General features: G+C 42.0%; 1 protein-coding gene across 8 annotated transcripts in view; it reads right to left on the bottom strand.

Moving 5' to 3' along the window:
• The window catches only part of COL23A1 (collagen type XXIII alpha 1 chain), a 336,951-nt gene that overhangs the window by 134,540 nt on the left and 181,599 nt on the right, over positions 1-20,812 (bottom strand). For all 8 annotated transcript variants that reach the window (XM_058170260.1, XM_058170258.1, XM_058170262.1 and 5 more), the window contains exon 3: positions 7,875-7,919. In XM_058170260.1, the coding sequence (XP_058026243.1) occupies positions 7,875-7,919 (45 nt within the window). The remainder of the gene's footprint in view (positions 1-7,874; positions 7,920-20,812) is intronic.

The raw sequence follows: 20,812 nt of genomic DNA, 5'->3' as shown, positions 1-20,812 counted from the left end.
TGTTCAAACCCACAGCTGTGACAATATAATGTATTCTTTTCCCTTTAGCCAGTTACTTCACTCTTTCTTGAACTACATATTCTTGTGTCTTCTCTATATTTTTAGATTGCAAGGCACAATTCTATCAGCTTGGATGATCACAATAGATTTTGTGTGACATATTTGGGTCCATATTGAAAACTACATTACAGTTCACAGAAAGCACAAATAATTCTCAATGGATGTCTAAAAAATCTCTGTGAGATACAAAAAGGGACAAATTAGGGATGCCCACTGCCTTCTCTCCTGTTTGTTTTAGTTCTTGAAATATTAAACACAGATATAAGACAAGATGAGAGAATTGTGGGAGTAAAGATTGTTGTTATGTATCTTTAAATATTTAGGCGGGAAACAAGCACGTTGCTGATTGGTTGAAGCCGCCGGTTAAACAGTATATAAAGGGTTGTTTTTCCCCAGCCAGGTTGCTGGGTTCACCATATATTAAAGAGCTGTTGTCACTACCCTGGTCTCCAGCCTCGTTACTTCCCGAACTTAACACTGGCGACGAAGGTGGGATCTCGAGGCTAAGGAGCACCAGAACCGAGCTGAAGCACGAAAGAACCGAACCCAGCAAACACAGGGCAGAAAAGCGGAGATGGCCAGTTACACTCCGCCCGCACCGTTTGACCCGGCTAGAGAGAAATGGGGAACGTATATGACCCGTTTCGAAAGCTTTCTAGAAGCCAACGAACTGCAAGGAGTTCCAGACAACCGCAAAAGGGCATACTTCTTGAGCCACTGCGGTCCCGAGGTCATCGACATCGCGAAGCCCTGGCAGAGCCAACGCCGATACAATCGGTATCGTGGCAAACTCTGCAAACCCTGCTAAAAAACCATTTCGCCAACGCCGTCCAAATACGTGCGGCGTTTTGAATTTGGAGAGCGCCGACAGCTAGAGGGCGAATCCATCGGCGACTACATGGCCGCCCTGCGGAAAGCCTCCAAAGACTGTGGGTACCGAGACCTGGACGAGGTGCTGCTGGAGCAACTCATCAGGGGGGTCCGAGACATGCGATTGCGGAGGCGGCTGCTATCGAAAAGCAATCTGACGCTGGCAAACGCCCTGGACGAAGCCCGAGCGCATGAAATGTCCACCCAAGCGGCGGAGACACTGCAAAAGCCTCTCACACCAAAGGCGAGCACAAAGTCAACCCCGGTGCACCAAGAAGAGATCCAGACCGAATCCGACGGTGAGGATGAGGAAGGGGTCTGCCGAACCGAGAAACGCGGCAAAGAGGACCGACGAATGCGGAAGTTGCGGAGGTCAACACCAGCGCCAACGCTGCAAGTTTAAGGACGCAACATGTCGGCGGTGCGAGAAGGAAGGGCACCTAGCTCAAGTCTGTCGAGCTCCCCAACCTTCCCGCCGGAAATTTAAATCGGCCAAACAGAGCGCGGGATCAGCACGGCGACCCGCGATTGGCACAAACAAAAAAGGCGGGGATCCGAACCACACGACTGTGGTCATAGGCCGCGCCTCGACCCGAGTGGAGAAGAAGATCTTCACCAAACCCAAAATAGAAGGAGTTCGATGCCGACTCGAAGTGGACACCGGGTCAGCGATCACCATCATGTCATGGGACACTTTGGCGAAGTCACAGCCATCAGCCGCGAAGCATCACCTGCAAACACAACGGCTACGAAACCACGACTACCAAGGGAATCGATCCCTGTTCGAGGGACCACCTCCGTCCGAGTCGAGTACGGACCACAAGAAGACCCTGCCCATCACGATCGTCGAAGGGACCCTGCCTAGTTTGTTGGGACTAGACTGGTTTCGTGCACTGGGCATGGGGGTGACTGGCATCTACAGAAGTGACTGTAACCTGAGAGACATACTCATGAACGAGTTCAAGATGTCTTCAAGGACTGCCTGGGCAAGTACAAGGGGACCCCTATTTCCTTCAACTTAGACCCCAGGTAGCTCCCATTAGGTTAAAGGCAAGGAGAGTCCTTTGCCCTTAAACCTAAAATTGACAAGGAGCTAGATAAGCTCATAAATCAGGGGATTTTGGTGCCAGTCGATCACGCAAAGTGGGAGACGCCAATCGTCACCCCAGTAAAACCAGATGGGTCAATTAGAATCTGCGCTGACTACAAGGCGACGCTAAACAAAGCCTTACAGAAAAGCGCTTACCCAGTTCCCGTGGTGCAACACTTGCTGCACTCTTTGGGGCAAGGGCAAGTCTTTGCAAAGTTAGACTTGGCTCAAGCCTACCAACAACTGCCCGTAGACGCCAACACAGCCGAAGCCCAAACGATTGTAACTCACAGGGGGGCCTTCAAGTGTACCCGATTACAATTTGGGGTGAGTGTGGCACCGGGGCTGTTCCAAAATTTGATGGAACGACTTCTGCAAGGGCTCCCAGGGGTAGTTCCCTACTTCGATGATGTATTGATATCAGCGGAAAACGTAGAGGAATTGGGGGAGCGTTTGAGAAAAGTTCTGGGCATTTTCCGTCAGCGGACTAAAGGTTAAAGTGAACAAATGCCAGATAGGGGTAGAATCCGAATTCTTGGGCTACCGAATAGACAAGAAAGGAATTCACCCCACTGAGAGCAAGGTCAAGGCAATCAGAAAGGCTCCAGCGCCCAAAAACAAAACAGAGCTACAGGCATTCCTGGGCTAGTGAATTTTACGCGGTCTTTTTAAAAAACAAAGCGACCGTTGCTGAACTGCTGCATAAGCTTCTAGGGAAAAATACTGTTTGGTCTTGGGGAAAGTCGGAAAGTAGGGCTTTCGAAGCAGAAAAAAACCTGCTCTCGAGCGATAGCCTGCTCATCCAATATCATAGCTCATTGCCACTAGTGCTGGTTTGCGATGCCTCCCTTACGGGTGGGGCTGTACTCAGCCACAGACTGCCAAACGGCACAGAAGCCCCTATAGCCTTCTACTCCAGAACGATGTCCTCCCCAGACAGGAACTATAGCCAGTTAGATAAGGAAGCGCTAGCAATTGTGTCAGGGGTGAAAAAATTTCACGAATATGTTTTTGGGCGAGACTTTGAAATTGTGACTGACCACAGACCGCTGTTAGAATACTGGCTGGCGATCACCAACGCCTGTGGCACTTTCGCCACGATTGACTCGATGGACTATTTTTTTACCCGCTTATTCTTACAAGCGGCAGCATCGACCAGGAAAAGAAGTGGGGCATGCGGACGCGTAAAGCAGATGCCCACTACCAGGGGTGATCGAAGACCCCACTCCGGGGACGCCCATCCTGCTTATTGACTCTCTGGACTCTGGCCCAGTCACATCTAAGGAAGTGGCTCGGCATCATACCGGGACATTATGTTAAGGACTGTACTCGGTTGGGTACAAAGAGGGTGGCCGCTGCGCCGGGCGAACGGTTTAAGGAATTTGTAAAAAAACGTGATGAGCTCTCGGCTCAAGGGGGGTGCCTGTTATGGGGTGATCGTGTGGTAATCCCGGATAAATTAAGGGGAAAGGTATTGGACCTCCTCCACGAGGTCACCCAGGGATCGTAAGGATGAAGGGGCTAGCAAGAAGCTATGTGTGGTGGCCACTCATGGACTCAGAGATTGCTGAGAGGGTAGGAAATGCCAGGCTTGCCAAGAGTCCAGACCTCTACCCCAACGGCCCCAGTCAGGGAATGGGAAAAACCCCAAGGGCCCTGGTCAAGAATCCACATTGATTTTGCTGGCCCTTTCCACGGCCAAACCTTCCTCGTGGTTGTCGATGCATTCTCTAAATGGTTGGAGATCATACTCATGAAATCCACCACGGCCGAGGCAGTAATCGCAGCCCTGCGCCACCTATTCGCAACCCACGGGTTGCCGGACACTCTGGTGTCCGACAACGGCCCGCAATTCACGGCAGCCCAGTTTGAGGAATACTTGGCAGAGGAGGGCATCCGACATGCCCTCTCTGCGCCTTTCCACCCTGCGTCGAATGGCCTTGCAGAGCGTTCCGTCCGGAGCGCTAAGGAGGCATTGTCCAGGCTCAAGCCAGGTGACTGGCAAACAAAGATAGATTTCTTTCTGGCCGTTCAGCACAGAACCCCAAGCACTGCTACAGGCAGAAGCCCAGCCGAATTATTGATGGGACGGAAACTCCGGTGCCCACTTGACCGTTTGAATCCCCATTACACACCAGAGGGTTACAAGGGGGAACTAGAAAAAACGAGAGAAATGGGCATAGGCGACCGAGTGTGGGCCCGCAACTATGGGGACGGCCCAAGTTGGCTCGCAGGGCAAATCATAAAAGCAACCGGTCCAAAGTCATACTTAGTCGAGTTACAAGACAACCGAGTATGGAGGCGCCACATAGACCAGATAAGGAAACGAATAGCTGAACAACCCGAGCTAGCTGAGACAGACAATGACCACTCCTTATTTGAATCCACAGCTGACCATAACCCGGGGGAGGCGCAAGACTTAGCTGAGGTCCCGGAGGTCCAGCGACGCCATCAGGTTCCCGATGGAAACAGCAGGGAAAACTCAAAAAGTAATCCAAGGCCGGAGGGCCAAGAAAAAGAGACTGCCAGTAATCCAGGGCCCGATGGCCTAGAGAAAGAGCTGGGAGGAGAAAAAAGCCCCTCCGACCAGCTCAAAACACCACCCAGGACTGAACCGCGCAGGTCCGAAAGAATTAGGAGACGCCCAGGTTATTTGCGTGACTACGTCGAAAAATAACATGTAAATAATATGTAAATAGTGGTAAAGTGTTTTCTGGGAGGGGAGGAGTGTTATGTATCTTTAAATATTTAGGCGGGAAACAAGCACGTTGCTGATTGGTTGAAGCCGCCGGTTAAACAGTATATAAAGGGTTGTTTTTCCCCAGCCAGGTTGCTGGGTTCACCATATATTAAAGAGCTGTTGTCACTACCCTGGTCTCCAGCCTCGTTACTTCCCGAACTTAACAATTGTAGTACCCTAGCAGATTTTAAGGTTAATAATCAGAAGATAAAGATGTAAACAAAAACATGAAAGTAGAGGATGAAACAGAATTGATGAAGAAAGCAAGATTTCAGATTGATAAGCAAGTAAAGTATCTGTGCATCGCCATCGCAAATATGCACTACATGTTATTTCAAACTAACTAGGTTAAGACCTGGAATGAAGTTTTTAAAAAGATATATTAAGATGGAAGAAATTACAATTGTCGTTGTTGAAGAGGATTTCCGTAATAAAAATGAATATTTTTACTATTTCCCTTCTACTAAACCCCAAAATAGAAACAACCAGTAGGTGACTAAAAAAATGGGAAGGAAAGGTTTGGGCAGGCATTGTAGTTAGTGTATGAATGGGCAAGGAAAGCTTGGATAAGGTTTGAATGGTCAAAAAGTTATAAAACCAACTGGAAATGCAAAAGATGGAAAAATATGTGGAGAGGCCCATGCGGCCCCCAGAAAGAGGAAGTAAAGAACTGTTAAGAGTAGAGCAGCAACAAAAATTTGGAGACAAAGAAGGACACATGAAACAAGATAGAGAGAATGAATCGAAACACAGTGGATCCAGTGTGTGCAAAGCAGCAGTAGGAGGGCCTGGGGTAATGGTAGCAGCAATTGGGTTGAATAACTTATGGGGCTGAAAATTGTTGCAGACCACAATCAACTTCTCATTGGGCTGTATACGGGCTGAGACTGTACTTCTTGTATTCTTGTCTTAGATAACGTTCTGATTTATGCCTTTATCATCTCCTTCTCCAGTCTAAGCCTAAATCCCTTACCTAAGTCTTGCTGCTAAAACAATTAAGTTCTTCTACTCATCAGCTCATCTGACATCATCCTCAGATCTTTTCACTAGCTGTCCCTCCCACATATAAAGAAAGCATCAATTTTAAGCTTCCATTTTTTTCTTTCATTCTTTGTGTTTTAATGAAATCGGCAGATGAATAATTCTAGACAGAGAGAGGTGCAAAATACTTTTGTTGCATTATGGTACTTTCTTATAAGAAAAGTTGCAACAGTTTAAAAATAAACAAAAGGGTCCACCTTCTTTCCATTAAAACTTTCTGAGGTCTTGGAGCAATGCTACAACATTTAGCATTGCATCTGCAGTTCAGCAGATCAAATCTCACCGGCTCAAGGTTGACTCAACCATCCATCCTTTCAAGGTGGGTAAAACGAGGACCCAGATTGTTGGGGGCAATAGGCTGACTCCATAAACCGCTTAGAGAGGGCTGTAAAGCACTATGAAACAGTATATAAGTCTAAGTGCTATTGCTATTGCTTTTTAGCATTGGAACCTTTTCTTTCTCTAACTCTGTCTAAGTATGTTTGCCTCTTTATTATAGCAACAAACACCTCCCTTTCTACTCTCTCTGTCTACATTTCCCATCTTTACATTATCCATTTGTCTAGCCATTAGTTGTGTCTTCTTAAGCCCAAGAAACTAAGCTCTAGGGAGGACTTGGTTGAATTAAGATGAAAATGATGGAAAAAGCTTGCTCTGTGAAGGATGCTTGGAATTTTTGCTGAATTATTTGTCAACCATAATCTGATCCAGACAAGGATTACACTTGGAAAATGCATATGAGATGGAATAATAAAGATTCCATTCTGAAATTAATGCAGATAATGGGAATGATTCAAAATGAAAAAAAATATAAAAATACACGAACCTGTCATTGATCAATACAAGGAGAATAATTTCCACTTTCCCATTTCACCTTCCAGTATTCCATTTCTCTTTAGTTTGCTTATTCAGGTCTAGAGTAATTACTTTCTACACAAAACACTAGCTGCTTCCATACATCATGCAATTTAATGCAATATGCTTTTAATTTTGGCTTAGCATATTTTAAGAAACAAATCATCGTAATTGATATATCATGGTTCATATATGGCTGTGCAAAGCGTGAATCTTAACAACTGTGCTTTATTTAACAAACCATGATTAAGTAAGCTATGGCTTAATACAATGCAGATTAAGTTTTGTGAACATAATTAGAAGTCTGTTTCATGGTTTGTATCAGTAGCCCAGATATTAGACAGGCAACAGAGCAGATTTGCTTACGTCTCAGAATTAAACTACATGTTATATTCAATATCTAGAGTGTGCCTTCCTTTTCTTAAAAGTGAGCATGTTGTGTGTGTGTGAATAATATTACCTGGGGCCATGTCCCAAATGGATCAACCCTTTTTTCTGTTTATTCCTAGGCTGCATCTCTTTCCTAATTAGCCACTCAGTGACTCACCAATCTACAATCAGAAGAAGATATTCCTACTAACTGCTGTCCAGAAATGTAAGTTTTCAGATAGAAAGTAATAGTTGAGGAAGAAAGAAGTAGCACAGCCCTTACTGTACATGACTGTTTACAGGCTTATCCCATTAAAAACAAGGAAGGAAAAATCAGCAGACAAATGAAAAGAAAGCCACACTTATATACATAGTACAGGTAGTCCTCCACTTACAAAAGTTCATTTAATGACTGTTTGAAGTTACAATGGCACTGAAAAAAGTGACTTATCACCATTTTTCACACTTATGACCACTGCACCATCCCCATGGTCACGTGATCAAAATTCAGGCGCTTGGCAACTGATTCGTATTTATGACGGTTGCAGAGTCCTGGGGTCATGTGATCCTTTTGGGACCTTCTGACAAGCAAAGTCAATGGGGAAGCCAGATTCACTTAACAACCAGGTTATTAATTTAACAAAGTTGTTCATTCAGTTCATTCCAGTTCTGGAAAGATTCACTTAACAAACGTGCCAAGAAAAGTCATAAAATTGGGCAACATAAATTTGGGGCTCAATTTTGATCATAAATTGAGGATTACCTGTAGAAGAAATTTTCCCCACCTTTTACTTTGTGTATATAATTTAATTTACCAACATTACTTTACAAGAAGTATAAGAAAATTACCTGGTTCTCCCCGTCGTCCAGGTTTCCCTCTTCTTCCTGGTGGACCTGTGAAGAACAAAAATGATATATTTATCTCATTTCTTACTAATACATCTTTACGTAAAAAATATTTCATTTAAACCCTGGTTAGACATAAATATTCCAGGATGGTAGCAATAGAATGGCATCCTATGTTCTATTATTCTTAAACAGCAAGCCTATATCTAATTTATTTATTTATTCATTACATTAATTTGCCTCATATCTCACCATGAAGCTACTCTAATACTGATATTTATTTATTTAGATTTATGTGGCCACTCACTCACCCTCAGTGAGCGGCTTACAAATATTAAAAATCCAATATAAAAGAATAAAAAACAATAAGCCCCACCTCCCTGGTGACAACACACAACAACACACCACTTGATGGGCTTTATTCTACTCTGGATTCTCCAGGCCCATTGGCAGAACCAGGTTTTCAGGGCCTTATGGAAAAGTGTCAAAGTGGGGGCCAGTCTAATCTCTGTGGAGATGATGTTCCAAATCATCTCCACAGGGAGATGGAGGGTCTTCCAAAGGGAGGGAGTCACCATATATTTAGCGTATATGGCTTCCCATTCATGACACTGATTGGTTCATAATGTTTAAAAATTATAAAAACACCCAAAAAACAAAAACAGAATCAATGCACATAAGTAGCAACCAGAGTAAAAATAAACCCATCCATCAATGTTCAGGCTCAGCCCCCAGGAGTGCTGACTCAGTTCTTCCAGTTAAATTCAGTTCAGATATCTTCTTTCTGAACAGTCTGTATATCTAATTTGTATCCAAACTAGGATCAAATAGATTAGAAATGGAATGAAATCTGCTGGGTATCGCTGCATCATATAAATTAGAGTTTCTAAAAGATTCTACTCAGGACCCTTACATACTGTACATATCCATCATTTTGTTCCCTTTTGGGGTAAGCAACATTACACAAAGTGCAGAAAAGAAGATATAATTACAATTACAATTACAATTATAATTATAAAGGCTCTCATTACTTCATAAGAACTACCTAACATTTGCTGCTGTAGCAACAGTAATAATAGCAGTAGTAGTAAACTTTATTACGACCATTGATCAATTCAGAAACAAAAATAAATCCACATCTGAGACAGCAAGTAAAAACCACAGCAAAACTTAATTATAACACTCATGTGGCCAAACTATGGCATATTTTACAAACAGTAAAACAAAACTTAGCCACATGCAGAGAAATAAAATCACACAAATCAGATGGTTTACAATTGTACATAAAATGGGTCTGGCTAACCTGGAAATTTGACCAGAGGTATAATTAGCAATTTTTAAAAAGCATAAAATATGTCAGAATCTACTTTTCTTACCATGCAGAAATATACATAGAGCCACAGACACACACAAAGTAAAACTTGGCTAAGAATGATTAGACTTACAACTTCTAAGTAAAATGCATTTACAAATTGCAACAGAGTATAAACATTTTTTAAAAAAGATGACAGTGAATTATTAAATCATATCAATTTGAACCCATGAATTTTGTCATTAATGTATATTTGTGTGGTCAATAGATGCATTTTTTAACAAGAATAATTGCCTCAAAGGCCAGAGGCAAAACATCAAATAACAAGTGTGCTTCTTTAAATAAAAAAATCACTCTAAGCCTAGACCAGTTTCACAGTTTAAGTAGTAGTTTGTTACCCTTAATGATAGTAACTTTTTGTTGCTATCATTAAGGGTTAAATTGTACCCTATGACCATCATTTGTGTTGTAAATGTTGTATCTTGATGAAGGTATTTTTTTTCTTTTTCTTTTATGTACACTGAGAGCATATGCACCAAAACAAATTCCTTGCGTGTCCAATAACACTTGGCCAATAAATTCTATTCTATTCTATTCTAGTTGTTAAGCTGTTTTAATAGCAGAGGAAATAATATGAACGTTCTGGATTATGAAACATTCCCATTCTATGAAATATTTGAATTCCCAGAAATGTTTCCATTCTACATATGTGAGTTTATTACCCAAGGCATGGAGATTCTATCTGAAATACAAACAACACTTGTTAATAATCTGCATGCAATTCTGTCCATAAGGGCAAAGCAGGACTTCTTTCTCTGGGAGCAAAAGGGAGAGCATTTTTTCTAATCCCATAAACCTCCATGACGGCAGCATCATGTTTAGAAGATTACTAGGAATCCATCACTTTATGGATACAAGTCAGGGCAATCGTAGTCTTTCTTTCCTAACCCTTAGCCAGGCTGCAAGGTCAGATATAAAATGTTACAGATATCCAGTGCAGGGCTGGACGGTGCAAATCTTTTGACAGATACTTCAGAATTCAGGCGAAATAAAATATATGTCTTTTACAACTGTTGAAGCAGCTACGTCTTTCCAAAGATGCATAGATGAAGGTAAATGTGAATAGTTTTAAAGAAGCGATACCAACTACCCAGTCATGAAGCACTCTGCAGCAGTTTTTTAATTTTGTGGTTGCAGGGCCACAAGTGTTTTTTCTTGGGACCAGATAATAGCATCACTATATCACAGACCCGATCATTAAATGGACTGTATCAGAATGCAATCTTTGTGATTTGGAACGTAAGTTTTTCAAACATATAATTAATTTTATTTACAGTTGCATTGCCTTACACAATGTAAGCCGCCCTGAGTCTTTGGAGAAGGGCGGGATATAAATTCAAATTTAAAAAAAAATATAGACTCTTTATTCATCATGTTGAATCATGTTTGCGTGAAGTCTTTGCATCTGACTAAATCTAAAATGCTGGAGGTTGCAAAGTATGCAAGTGGTTCACACATCACCTTATGGTTCAAACCAGCTCTATTTTGACATGTGTAGAGCATCAAGCTTTGGAAAAGAACAACACATGTCTTTTTCTAAAGCCAGTTGCAACACAGTTGGCCAAAGTTGGGGGGGGGAGTTTTTGTAAGTGAATCCATATGAAAACCTTTTTTTAATATAGAGACAAAGACTGCAGTTGCCAAGTGGTTCAAGAAATCGCTAGCTGCTTCCCACCCACCCATTGTCCTCTTAAGATTACCTAGGGTCGAAATGTAGTGGCGGCTATAGACTATTTGAGATCAGAGATCATAGCACAAATTTCAATATTTTTTTTTTCTGTTGCTGTGCATGTATATAATTTGAGGTTGGTTGGAGATGTGAGAGTAAGAAAGCCATTTTTGTATTCTGTAAATGTATAAAGCCCAACCTGTTCTGAATCATAGGAACCATGTTCTGTGCTTAAATTGATTAGTGAAGGAATTCAGCCGTGTTCAACATTCCTTTGCTATTATTTATTTATTTATTTTATTTTATTTATCAAACTTCTATACCGCCCTTCTCCCGAAGGACTCAGGGCGGTGTACAGCCTTCATTTAAAACAATAAATATACATATTAAAATAACCATTAAAAAGCTTATTCAATGAAAGGCCAGATTAAAACCGTCGATGACCATAAAAATACCCAATAAAATTACCATTAAAAGTTTAAAATTTAAATTTAGAATTTAAAAAGTCAGGCCAGTCCTGCTTGTATAAATAAATAAGTTTTCAGTTCCCGGAAGGTCCAAGGTCAGGCAATTGGCGAAACCGGGGAAGTTCGTTCCAGAGTAGGTGCTCCCACAGAGAAGGACCTTCCCTGGGGCCGCCAGCCGACACTGCTTGGCGGACGGCACCTGAGAAGACCCTCTGTGAGAGCGTGCGGGTCGGTGGGAGGCATGTGGAACAGCAGGCGGTCCCGTAAGTACCCGGCCCTAAGCCATGGAGCGCTTTGAAGGTGGTAACCAAAACCTTGAAGCGCACCCGAAGACCACAGGTAGCCAGTGCAGACTGCGCAGGAGAGGTGTTACCGGGAGCAACGCGGTGCTCCTCAATCACCCGCGCAGCTGCATTCTGACTAACTGCAGTCTCCGGTACACTTCAAAGGTAGCCCCATGTAGAGAGCATTGCAATAATCCAGTCGAGAAGTGACGAGAGCATGAGTGACCGTGCATAAGGCATCCCGGTCAAGAAAGGGGCGCAACTGGCGGACCAGGCGAACCTGGTAAAAAGCTCTCCTGGAGACGGCCCTCAAGTGATCTTCAAACGACAGCCGTTCATCCAGGGGGACGCCCAAGGTGCGCCCTCTTTCCGCTAGCCAGTGACTGCTTCAACAGTCAGCCGCGGTTGCAGCTGACTGTACCGGGATGCCGGCATCCACAGCCACTCCGTCTTGGATGGATTGAGTCTGAGTCTGTTTCTCCCCATCCAGACCCGTACGGCCTCCAAACAACGGGACAGCACTTCGACAGCTTCGCTGGGGTGGCCTGGGGTGGAAAAGTACAGCTGAGTATCATCAGCGTACAGAGATAACTCACCCCAAAGCCACTGATGTGCCACTGCTAAGTGTGTTTGCCAGCTGAAAACTGAGGTATTAGAGTTAAATTTGGTACATGTGTTATGGCCATTATTCTATATCTCAAAAGAAACTCAACTTGATTTTTGCATCCATGTGGAATAGGGATGTCATATTCAAATAAAATGCTATTTTACTTGAAGACTGAAACTTCACAGTGGAAGTTGACATGTTGGACCCTGCTCTATTTTACCCTGAAAAAAGCCCCACTTTAATGACTTCTGTAATCAAACATAATCCTTACCCGTGATTCTGATCCCCAAAGAGGCTGTACACTGACCATGACCTTGCACGATTCCTTTGTGATTTCCCCTTCTGGAAGCCTCTAAGTTTCAGTTTATACAGTCAGGAGAAAACTGTGACAGAATTGTATAGAGGAACTGGAGTTAAGCTCCTTCCATCAACTGTAGAGGGGCTGATTATCTATAATATATATGAAAAAGAACCATTTCTTTTTCTGAAAATCAGACTCCTCCTAAAGGCCTGAGACCCAATACAGAGCTTCTTCTCCACATAATTTCCTATCAGGACTTACTTCTCAGATGGGAACTCTTTTGAAAATTTCATTTACAGACTGATAATTATCGAACCCACATAACAGTCTTCTAGCTGCTTTTGGTACGGTAGGTAAACAATTGCAGACTGTTGATCATCTAATCCACGTAATGGTCCTCTAGCTGCTTTGGTAAAGTAGTTCTTTAGCTACTGTTCCAAAGCAGCTAGGGGACTGTTATGTGGATTTCTGCAAATGAAATTTTCAATAAATGGGTGCTAAAAGTTCCCTTGCCTGAAAAGAAAGTCCAGATCAGATTTATATCCAACTTTGTCCATGTTCTTGAGGTGGCTTATATCAGGAGTGAAATCTAAAAATTTTCCCTACCAGTTCTGTGGGCGTGGCTTAATTGGTGGGCGTGGCTTGGTGGTCAGATGGCTTGGTGGGCGTGACCAATAACAATAAATAATAAAAATAATAAACAAAGTATAAAAAAACAATAAGAGGTACCAAAAACCAACTTTCACACTTTACACACACACAACGCAACACAACTGACTCACACACAATGTAAAAGCAGCTGTACTTCACACTTCACACTTCACATAGCCACAAAAAGCTCAAAAACCAACTTTTACACTTTACACACACACAACTAACAAACACACACAAACACACACACACACACAATGCCACATACAGCTTTCTGAGATTTTGTGTGTTTGTGTAGTTAGAGTGAAACACTACAGAAACACACCAAATCTCAGAAAGCTGCACAAATATTTTATTTTATTTTATTTTATTGTGGACTTCAAATCTCAGAGTTCCTCGGCAAAGCCAGCCAGTTGATCACCAAGGAAATAGATTAGCTGAGCGATTGATTCTGTCTGGGCTGAAACTGAAACTGCTTTCGGGCTGTGGCCATGCGTTCATCAGTAATCAGGTAAGAATCTCTACTCTTACTTGTAGAAAATATGTTTTCTACAAGTAAGAGTACAAGTAAGGTTCTGCTGTTTTTTACTTTTAAAGGCCTGTTTCTGCTGAAGCAAAACCGGCTTTTAAAAGTAAAAAAACAAACACCTCTGCAGATGGTGCGGCTCAGCAGAGGCAGGGGGGCGGGGCCAGGGATTTTTACTACCGGTCCTCCGAACCAGCAGCCGCCATCGCTACCGGATTGCGCGATCCCCTCCGATCCGGGAGCATTTCACCCCTGGCTTATATAGGAAACTAATTTTATCCTCACAACATCCACCTAAATTAGAGCTGTGGTGAGAGTCACCCTGGAAATTTCCATGGCAGAAATTGGACTTAATCTGGTCTGTCCTTACTTACTTACGAGACCGCCTGCTGTTACCTTATGCCTCCCACCGACCCATACGCTCTCACAGAGAGGGTCTCCTCAGGGTGCCATCCGCCAAACAGTGTCGGCTGGCGGCCCCCAGGAGTAGGGCCTTCTCTGTGGGGGCACCGACACTCTGGAACGAACTTCCCCCTGGCTTACGGCAAGTGCCTGATCTTTGGACCTTCCGTCGTGAGCTAAAAACATACCTATTTATTCAAGCGGGACTGGCATAATAGTGTTAAATTTTAATTCGGGGTTTTATTAATATTTCTAAAATTTTAAAATTAAATCTTAATTATCAGCCTTTTTGTAATTTGCTAGGTTTTAAATGTTTTAATTTGTATATATTCCTGTGTTTTATCTTGGCTGTACACCGCCCTGAGTCCTTCGGGAGAAGGGCGGTATAAAAATTTAATAAAATAAAAATAAAAATAAAATAAATAATGCCTTAACAGAGTAATATAAAAAGAATGTACCTTGGAGATCTCCCTGCTCAAGCAGGAGATCCTAGATCAGACAAATGTTTGACCAATCTCTTCTTAAAAACCTCCAGTGTTGGAGGCAAGCCATTCCACTGATTAATTGTTCTGACTATCAGGAAATTTTTCCTTAGTTCTAAATTGCTTCTCTCCTTGATTAGTTTCCATCCACTGCTTCTTAAGCATGATACCACCCTGTTTCCTATCAGATGTGCATCCGGATTAATATATTTTTGTCTTATGTTGGAGGACAGAATTATGATAATTTTATGTTCCCCTCCTGCCTTTCTTTTTGACTGAAATAAAAAGGATCTTTGAAATAAAAAGGATCTTTGATGAGGATGAAGCCTATAAAAATGGATGACAAAGAGAAAAATGATAAGATTGGAACATTTATTAAACCTTATAGTAGAAGAGGAAGATGGAACATACCAACAAATACAGGATGAGCAACGAGGCATCCTGGGATTCATTCAACTCTCAAATTGTCTATCCCTATTCCTTGGATCCCTTTCCAACTAAAGCTTTTGCAACCTGATAATAACTTTTCACTATTTTGAGGAAAAACCACATGAAAACTATGATATAAACTCTGAAATCATAATTTAAATATCAAGAAACACTGCTTCCAGTTTACTCACTTTGTGATTCTCGATACATTCTGTATCTTTCCAAATTCAGTTGTAATTTGTTCAGTGGAAATATTTCTCAGAAAAATAATCAGCTGCTCTAACATATCTTTTACTTTTAGTACATTCCACATTTTGGCACAATTACATAGTTAAAGATCTTGTTGTAACTAACTGAGCAAAACTAAACTCTTTATCTGGGGGGTAGGGATTATATTACAAACATCCTAAAAATCATGTGATGGCTTACTTTCCGGTTGGAACTTATTTTCGGGGAAACAGGGTATTTATCTACTTGCATTTGCATGCTTTTGAACTGCTAGGTTGGCAGGAGCTGGGTCGAGAATGGGAGCTCATCCTGTTATGGCGCTCAGGTCTCAAATCTGGGCTGCCATCTTTTCAGCTGACAAGCCCAGCACCTTAACCGCTGAACCACCATACCTCCCCTTTGCTTTCAATGTATGTGTTGTGGCTCCCGCCCCCGAACCTGGCCCCATGCCTGGAAATGCCTTGGAGCCGGGCCTGCTGCCAGAAAATGACTCAGAGCCAGGCCTGATGCCTCGGACAGTGAGGGGGAAGGGCCGTCAGGACTTACCTTGGCAGCATCGGCCTCCCTGGCTCAGCTCCAGGAGCCAGAAGCAGGCCAGGTGGACGAACTAATGAGACTTCCATCTCCTGACTCTCCCCCGCCCCAGGCCACGCCTGCAGACGCAGCTGAGAGCAATCAAGCATCGTTGGATCCGAGGTTTCGTAGGCAGGAGAGGAGAGAACAACAGAAGAAAGGGAGAGGCAGACCTAGGAAGTGCTGAGTCATGGAGCCACACCCCACAGGATATAAAAGGGAGCAAGAGCTGGTGGGTCTTTTTGTATCAGGCAAATCCACTGAGTGACTAGAGCTGAAGGTTGCGACTTGGTAGCTTGGTAGCTAATGAGGGCTTTTTGGCAGACGCTGGCAGAGCTGATAAGAGCCAGCTAATTAGGCCATCGTTCGGACAGAAACGGGGAGGACAGAACAGTATGGGTCTAATCTTAATAAGATCTCAGGTCAACTTGTTTGATATATTCATGCAAGGATATATTAATTTGTTCATCACTGGCATCTTTCTTCACATACCCAATTTTTTCCAACTTCTTATTTCTAGAGCAATTGACACTGACATATTAGTAGTTCAGCTACATCTTCTCCTACAATTTAAAGATGGTTTCTTTTAACATTTGAATTTATAGCCATCTCTTTAAAACTGCTGTATTGCCTTTATAATAATCAGTTTCTGAATATATTCTCTTTTAATAATCCATTCTAAAATCAGAATCTTGGCAGCACCTTTTGAGACTAACACATTTTACTAATAGGCATGAGTTCCCTGAAGCTTATTATTTTGATAAAATATATTAATCTCATGCCAGCTCCTCCTGGTTTTGAAGGAAATAGGAAAGCAGTGTGGGGAAGGGGAGGAATGGAAGTGAGGAAAGCTTGGGGAAAAGAAAAACAAGTGTTGACTTCTGACTTCTTCTGCTGCAGTAAAATAAGGCATCAACATAAAACCACAACTTTTTGCTTTTTCATAATAATATAAACTAGCCATTTCTATAAGCATCTATCAATCAAATAGGTAAAACCCAAAATCAGAGTTTCGGGTTTTTTCCACCTCAAGCACAAAATTCAGAAGCAGTCTCCATGTTTTCAGTTTTCTTTCACTTTCTTTGCCTACAATTACCTCAGTTTGTTCTGAAAGCTATTCGGATCTTTTCCTTTCTGAAATTTTATCCATGCTTCTGCTTTCAAACTTTCTCTTTTTTCTTTCATATAAGTTAAGCATATTAAATTTATTTCTTGCATAACCACCAGACCAAAACTGTTCTGTTCCCTACTATTCTCCTTAATTTTCCAAGAATGGCCTATTTTTTTGACACCAATAATTTATAGTTCTACAATCTGAATCTCTAAGTTGCCTGTCTTTCTCTTTTCCATCTTCTTCTTCTGATGGTGGTTATTATCATCCCCTGTTGTTCATCTAATGATGTCCAGGTCTATAGTCTGCTTTTATGTTACTTGAAGCAGATGCTGGCAATGAACAAAAGATTCTCTTCCCAAAATCCAATTTATCTCTTTCTATTGTCCCATTTACCTGTTTCAAATCTTTGTGCAATTTCATGTTCTTCTATTTCTTCAATTTTTGCATTCTAAGAACTTTCTCAAGCACCCCATCCCATTTAGAATTTCTTCCATTCTAGCCTCTGCTGCAGGTACTTACAGTTACATAATTTGCCACAGGTTTCTTCTGAATTTCATTTTGGAATTTCTTCTCTTATGTATCTATGGAAATTCTCAATTATCCAGGTCATGATGTCCCAAAGATGCTTTTTCCATGTTTTCCCTTAGGTAGATTGGCTTCAGAGCTTCACTTGTCCTTACATTTCGTGCTACTGGAGAGGAATTAATTGATGGGGCTTATCCAACCTTTATACAACATTTCCAGACTATGAAATATTCCAACTTTTGTTCTTCTGTTATTATTCATAAGGTCCCTGTTTTATAGAATACAATTGCACTCAGTTGGAAGGAGATTAGATACTTAGGAGTAGGCTGCCTTATGCTCTAAATTTAGACTGTCTTTAGGAGGAAAAACTGATAAAAATGTAAAACAAACTTTTTTGTATATTATAGAATGGTTTAAGGGTTTTAAGAAAAATAATATTTGTTATCTGATGACTGTAATGAGAGAGAAATCTGGACTGGATTGAACTAAATGGATCTACCTGTTAATGTATATTGAGAGCAAATTAAAATTACTTCCCCTTTTCTAGTAACACAAACCATAAGAAATCATTTCAAATCATAGCAAATAGTTTCAGCAAGGTCAGAGCAGCGATTACGGTAGATTTTTTTGGTTTTGGTTTTTTTGCTTTACAATGTACCCAGTGGTGAAATCCAATTTTTTTTTTACTACCTGTGGGTGTGGCTTGGTGGGCATAGCAGCGGAAGGATACTGCAAAATCCCCATTCCCACCCCACTCTGAGGCCAGCCAGAGGTGGTATTTGCCGGTTCTCCAAACTACTCAAAATTTCTGCTACCAGTTCTCCAGAATCTGTCAGAACCTGCTGGATTTCACCCCTGAATGTACCAAAAAATAACAATGTAATGCCAGTACATATTTTTTTCCATTTAAGAAGATATTCCTCCTCGTTTTATCCCTGACTTTTCTGCCTGTCAGGCAAAGTAGATTGTTATGTAGGGCTAAACCCATCTCCACCGTTAATGAATCATGATAATATGAGTCTGTGTGCTATTTTTTCTGAGTTACCTAATATTTGGTCAGTCTTGAGTGATAGATAACATACATTCCCAAGACAACTTGGTTGTGCGTTTGAGCTTTAGTAAAAAGTAAAGACCTTCTCTGTCTTGTTTCATAATGTGAAATACAGAATAATCAGTTTAAGTTACAAGAAAGCAGATTTTGACTGAATCTTAGAAAATGTTTCTTACAAGTAAAAGTAGCTTGATATTCTTTAGTTTATAGGCCATATGAAGATCTCAGTGTCACTAGAGAAATGCCATATTATCAATAATTGAGTTCTTAGATAATATGGAGATAAAGAAATTCAGTAAACTTCACCCACATTACACAAAGCATGGTGCCCTTCAACAAGGATTCTACTTCAGTTTATTTTGCCTCACCCTTCCCCTTTAAAAGTCATTTCATATTTTTTATCATTAATGAAATAAACATTTGCCTTCATTCGTAAACATGGAAATGAAAGAGAAAAGGCTTTTATTTTCAAGATTTGGAAGCTTATACAGAATCTCATCCTTGGCTCTGGGGTTTATTATTATGGCAAACTCCATTATAAAAGATATTTCTCACTTGGCTTCAAAAACACCAAATCCAAATATTTAATTCTCAGCCAATGACTAAAAAGAAAGTTATATGAAGACCATTTGTACAACTACAGTGAGATTGCACAAAAGTTGGATCATGGTTAACTTTTAATTTTGTATCAACTAATCTCTAAAATCAGCCTATAAAACAAATCTTTCTCTTTTTTTTTTACTGGTAATATTGTACTTAATTAGACTGCATAGATTTATTAAAGAAAACGAGTCCCTGCAGAGACATTTTTCTTTCCCTCTTGTTGTGTCCACTGCATGCCTGAAAACAGTTTCCCACTGGAAGTCAGCCTATTGTAGCATAAATGGGTCTTGGAGAGTATGAGATTTGGATCTATCAGAGAAATTGTTTTCATATATTTAAATATAGGAACTTACGATATAGATTTGAGAATATTTGGGCTCCTTTTATTTCTTCATCCAACTAATGGCCCTTCATCTTCTCAATTCTCATTTTAAAGAAACATGATTTTTGATGAATTGTACCCTTTCTTTTGTATTCAAATGTTTCCTTTTTATTTATTTATTTATTTATTTATTTTTTCATATTTATATACCGCCCTATCTCCCTAGGGACTCAGGGCGGTTTACAGGCAGATAAAAAACATATAGATACAAAATAAAACATCCATTAAAAAACTTATTCCAAATAGCCAAATAATTAAAAATAACAGTATACATAATAAAACCCATTAAAACCAATTTAAATTTAAAATCTAAAATCTAGTCCAGTCCTGCGCAGATGAATAGATGAGTTTTAAGCTCGCGGCGAAAGGTTCGGAGGTCCGGAAGTTGACGAAGTCCTGGGGGAAGCTCGTTCCAAAGGGTGGGAGCCCCCACAGAGAAGGCCCTTCCCCTGGGTGTCGCCAGACGGCATTGCCTAGCTGACGGCACCCTGAGGAGTCCCTCTCTGTGAGAGCGCACGGGTCGGTGAGAGATATTCGGTAGCAGCAGACGGTCCCGTAAATAGCCCAGCCATATGCCATGGAGCACTTTGAAGATCATTACCAAAACCTTGAAGCGCACCCGGAAGGCCACAGGCAGCCAGTGCAGTCTGCGCAGGAGAGGTGTTACGTGGGAGCCCCGAGGGGCTCCCTCTATCACCTGCGCAGCCGCATTCTGAACTACCTGGAGTCTCCGGGTGCTCCTCAAGGGGAGAGCATTGCAGTAATCCAGACGAGACGTCACGAGAGCGTGAGTGACCGTGCATAGGGCATCCCGGTCTAGAAAGGGGCGCAACTGGCGAACCAGGCGAACCTGGTAAAAAGCTCTCCTGGAGACGGCCGTCAGATGATCTTCAAAAGACAGCCGTTCATCCAGGAGGACGCCCAAGTTGCGCACCCTCTCCATCGGGGCCAATGACTCATCTCCAACAGTCAGCTGCGGACGCAGCTGACTGTACTGGGATGCCGGCATCCACAGCCACTCTGTCTTGGAGGGATTGAGCTTGAGCCTGTTTCTCCCCATCCAGCCCCTTACGGCCTCCAGACACCGGGACAGCACTTCGATAGCTTCGTTGGGGTGGCCCGGTGTGGAAAAGTACAGCTGAGTATCATCAGCGTACAGTTGGTACCTCACACCGAAGCCACTGATGATCTCACCCAACGGCTTCATATAGGTGTTGAACAGAAGGGGCGAGAGAATCGACCCCTGCGGCACCCCACAAGTGAGGCGCCTCGGGG

The sequence above is a fragment of the Ahaetulla prasina genome, chromosome 2, assembly GCF_028640845.1.
Source record: "Ahaetulla prasina isolate Xishuangbanna chromosome 2, ASM2864084v1, whole genome shotgun sequence".
Lineage (NCBI taxonomy): Eukaryota > Metazoa > Chordata > Lepidosauria > Squamata > Colubridae > Ahaetulla > Ahaetulla prasina.
The sequence above is the reverse complement of the archived record's forward strand: the minus strand, read 5'-3'. Positions and strand labels throughout refer to the sequence as shown.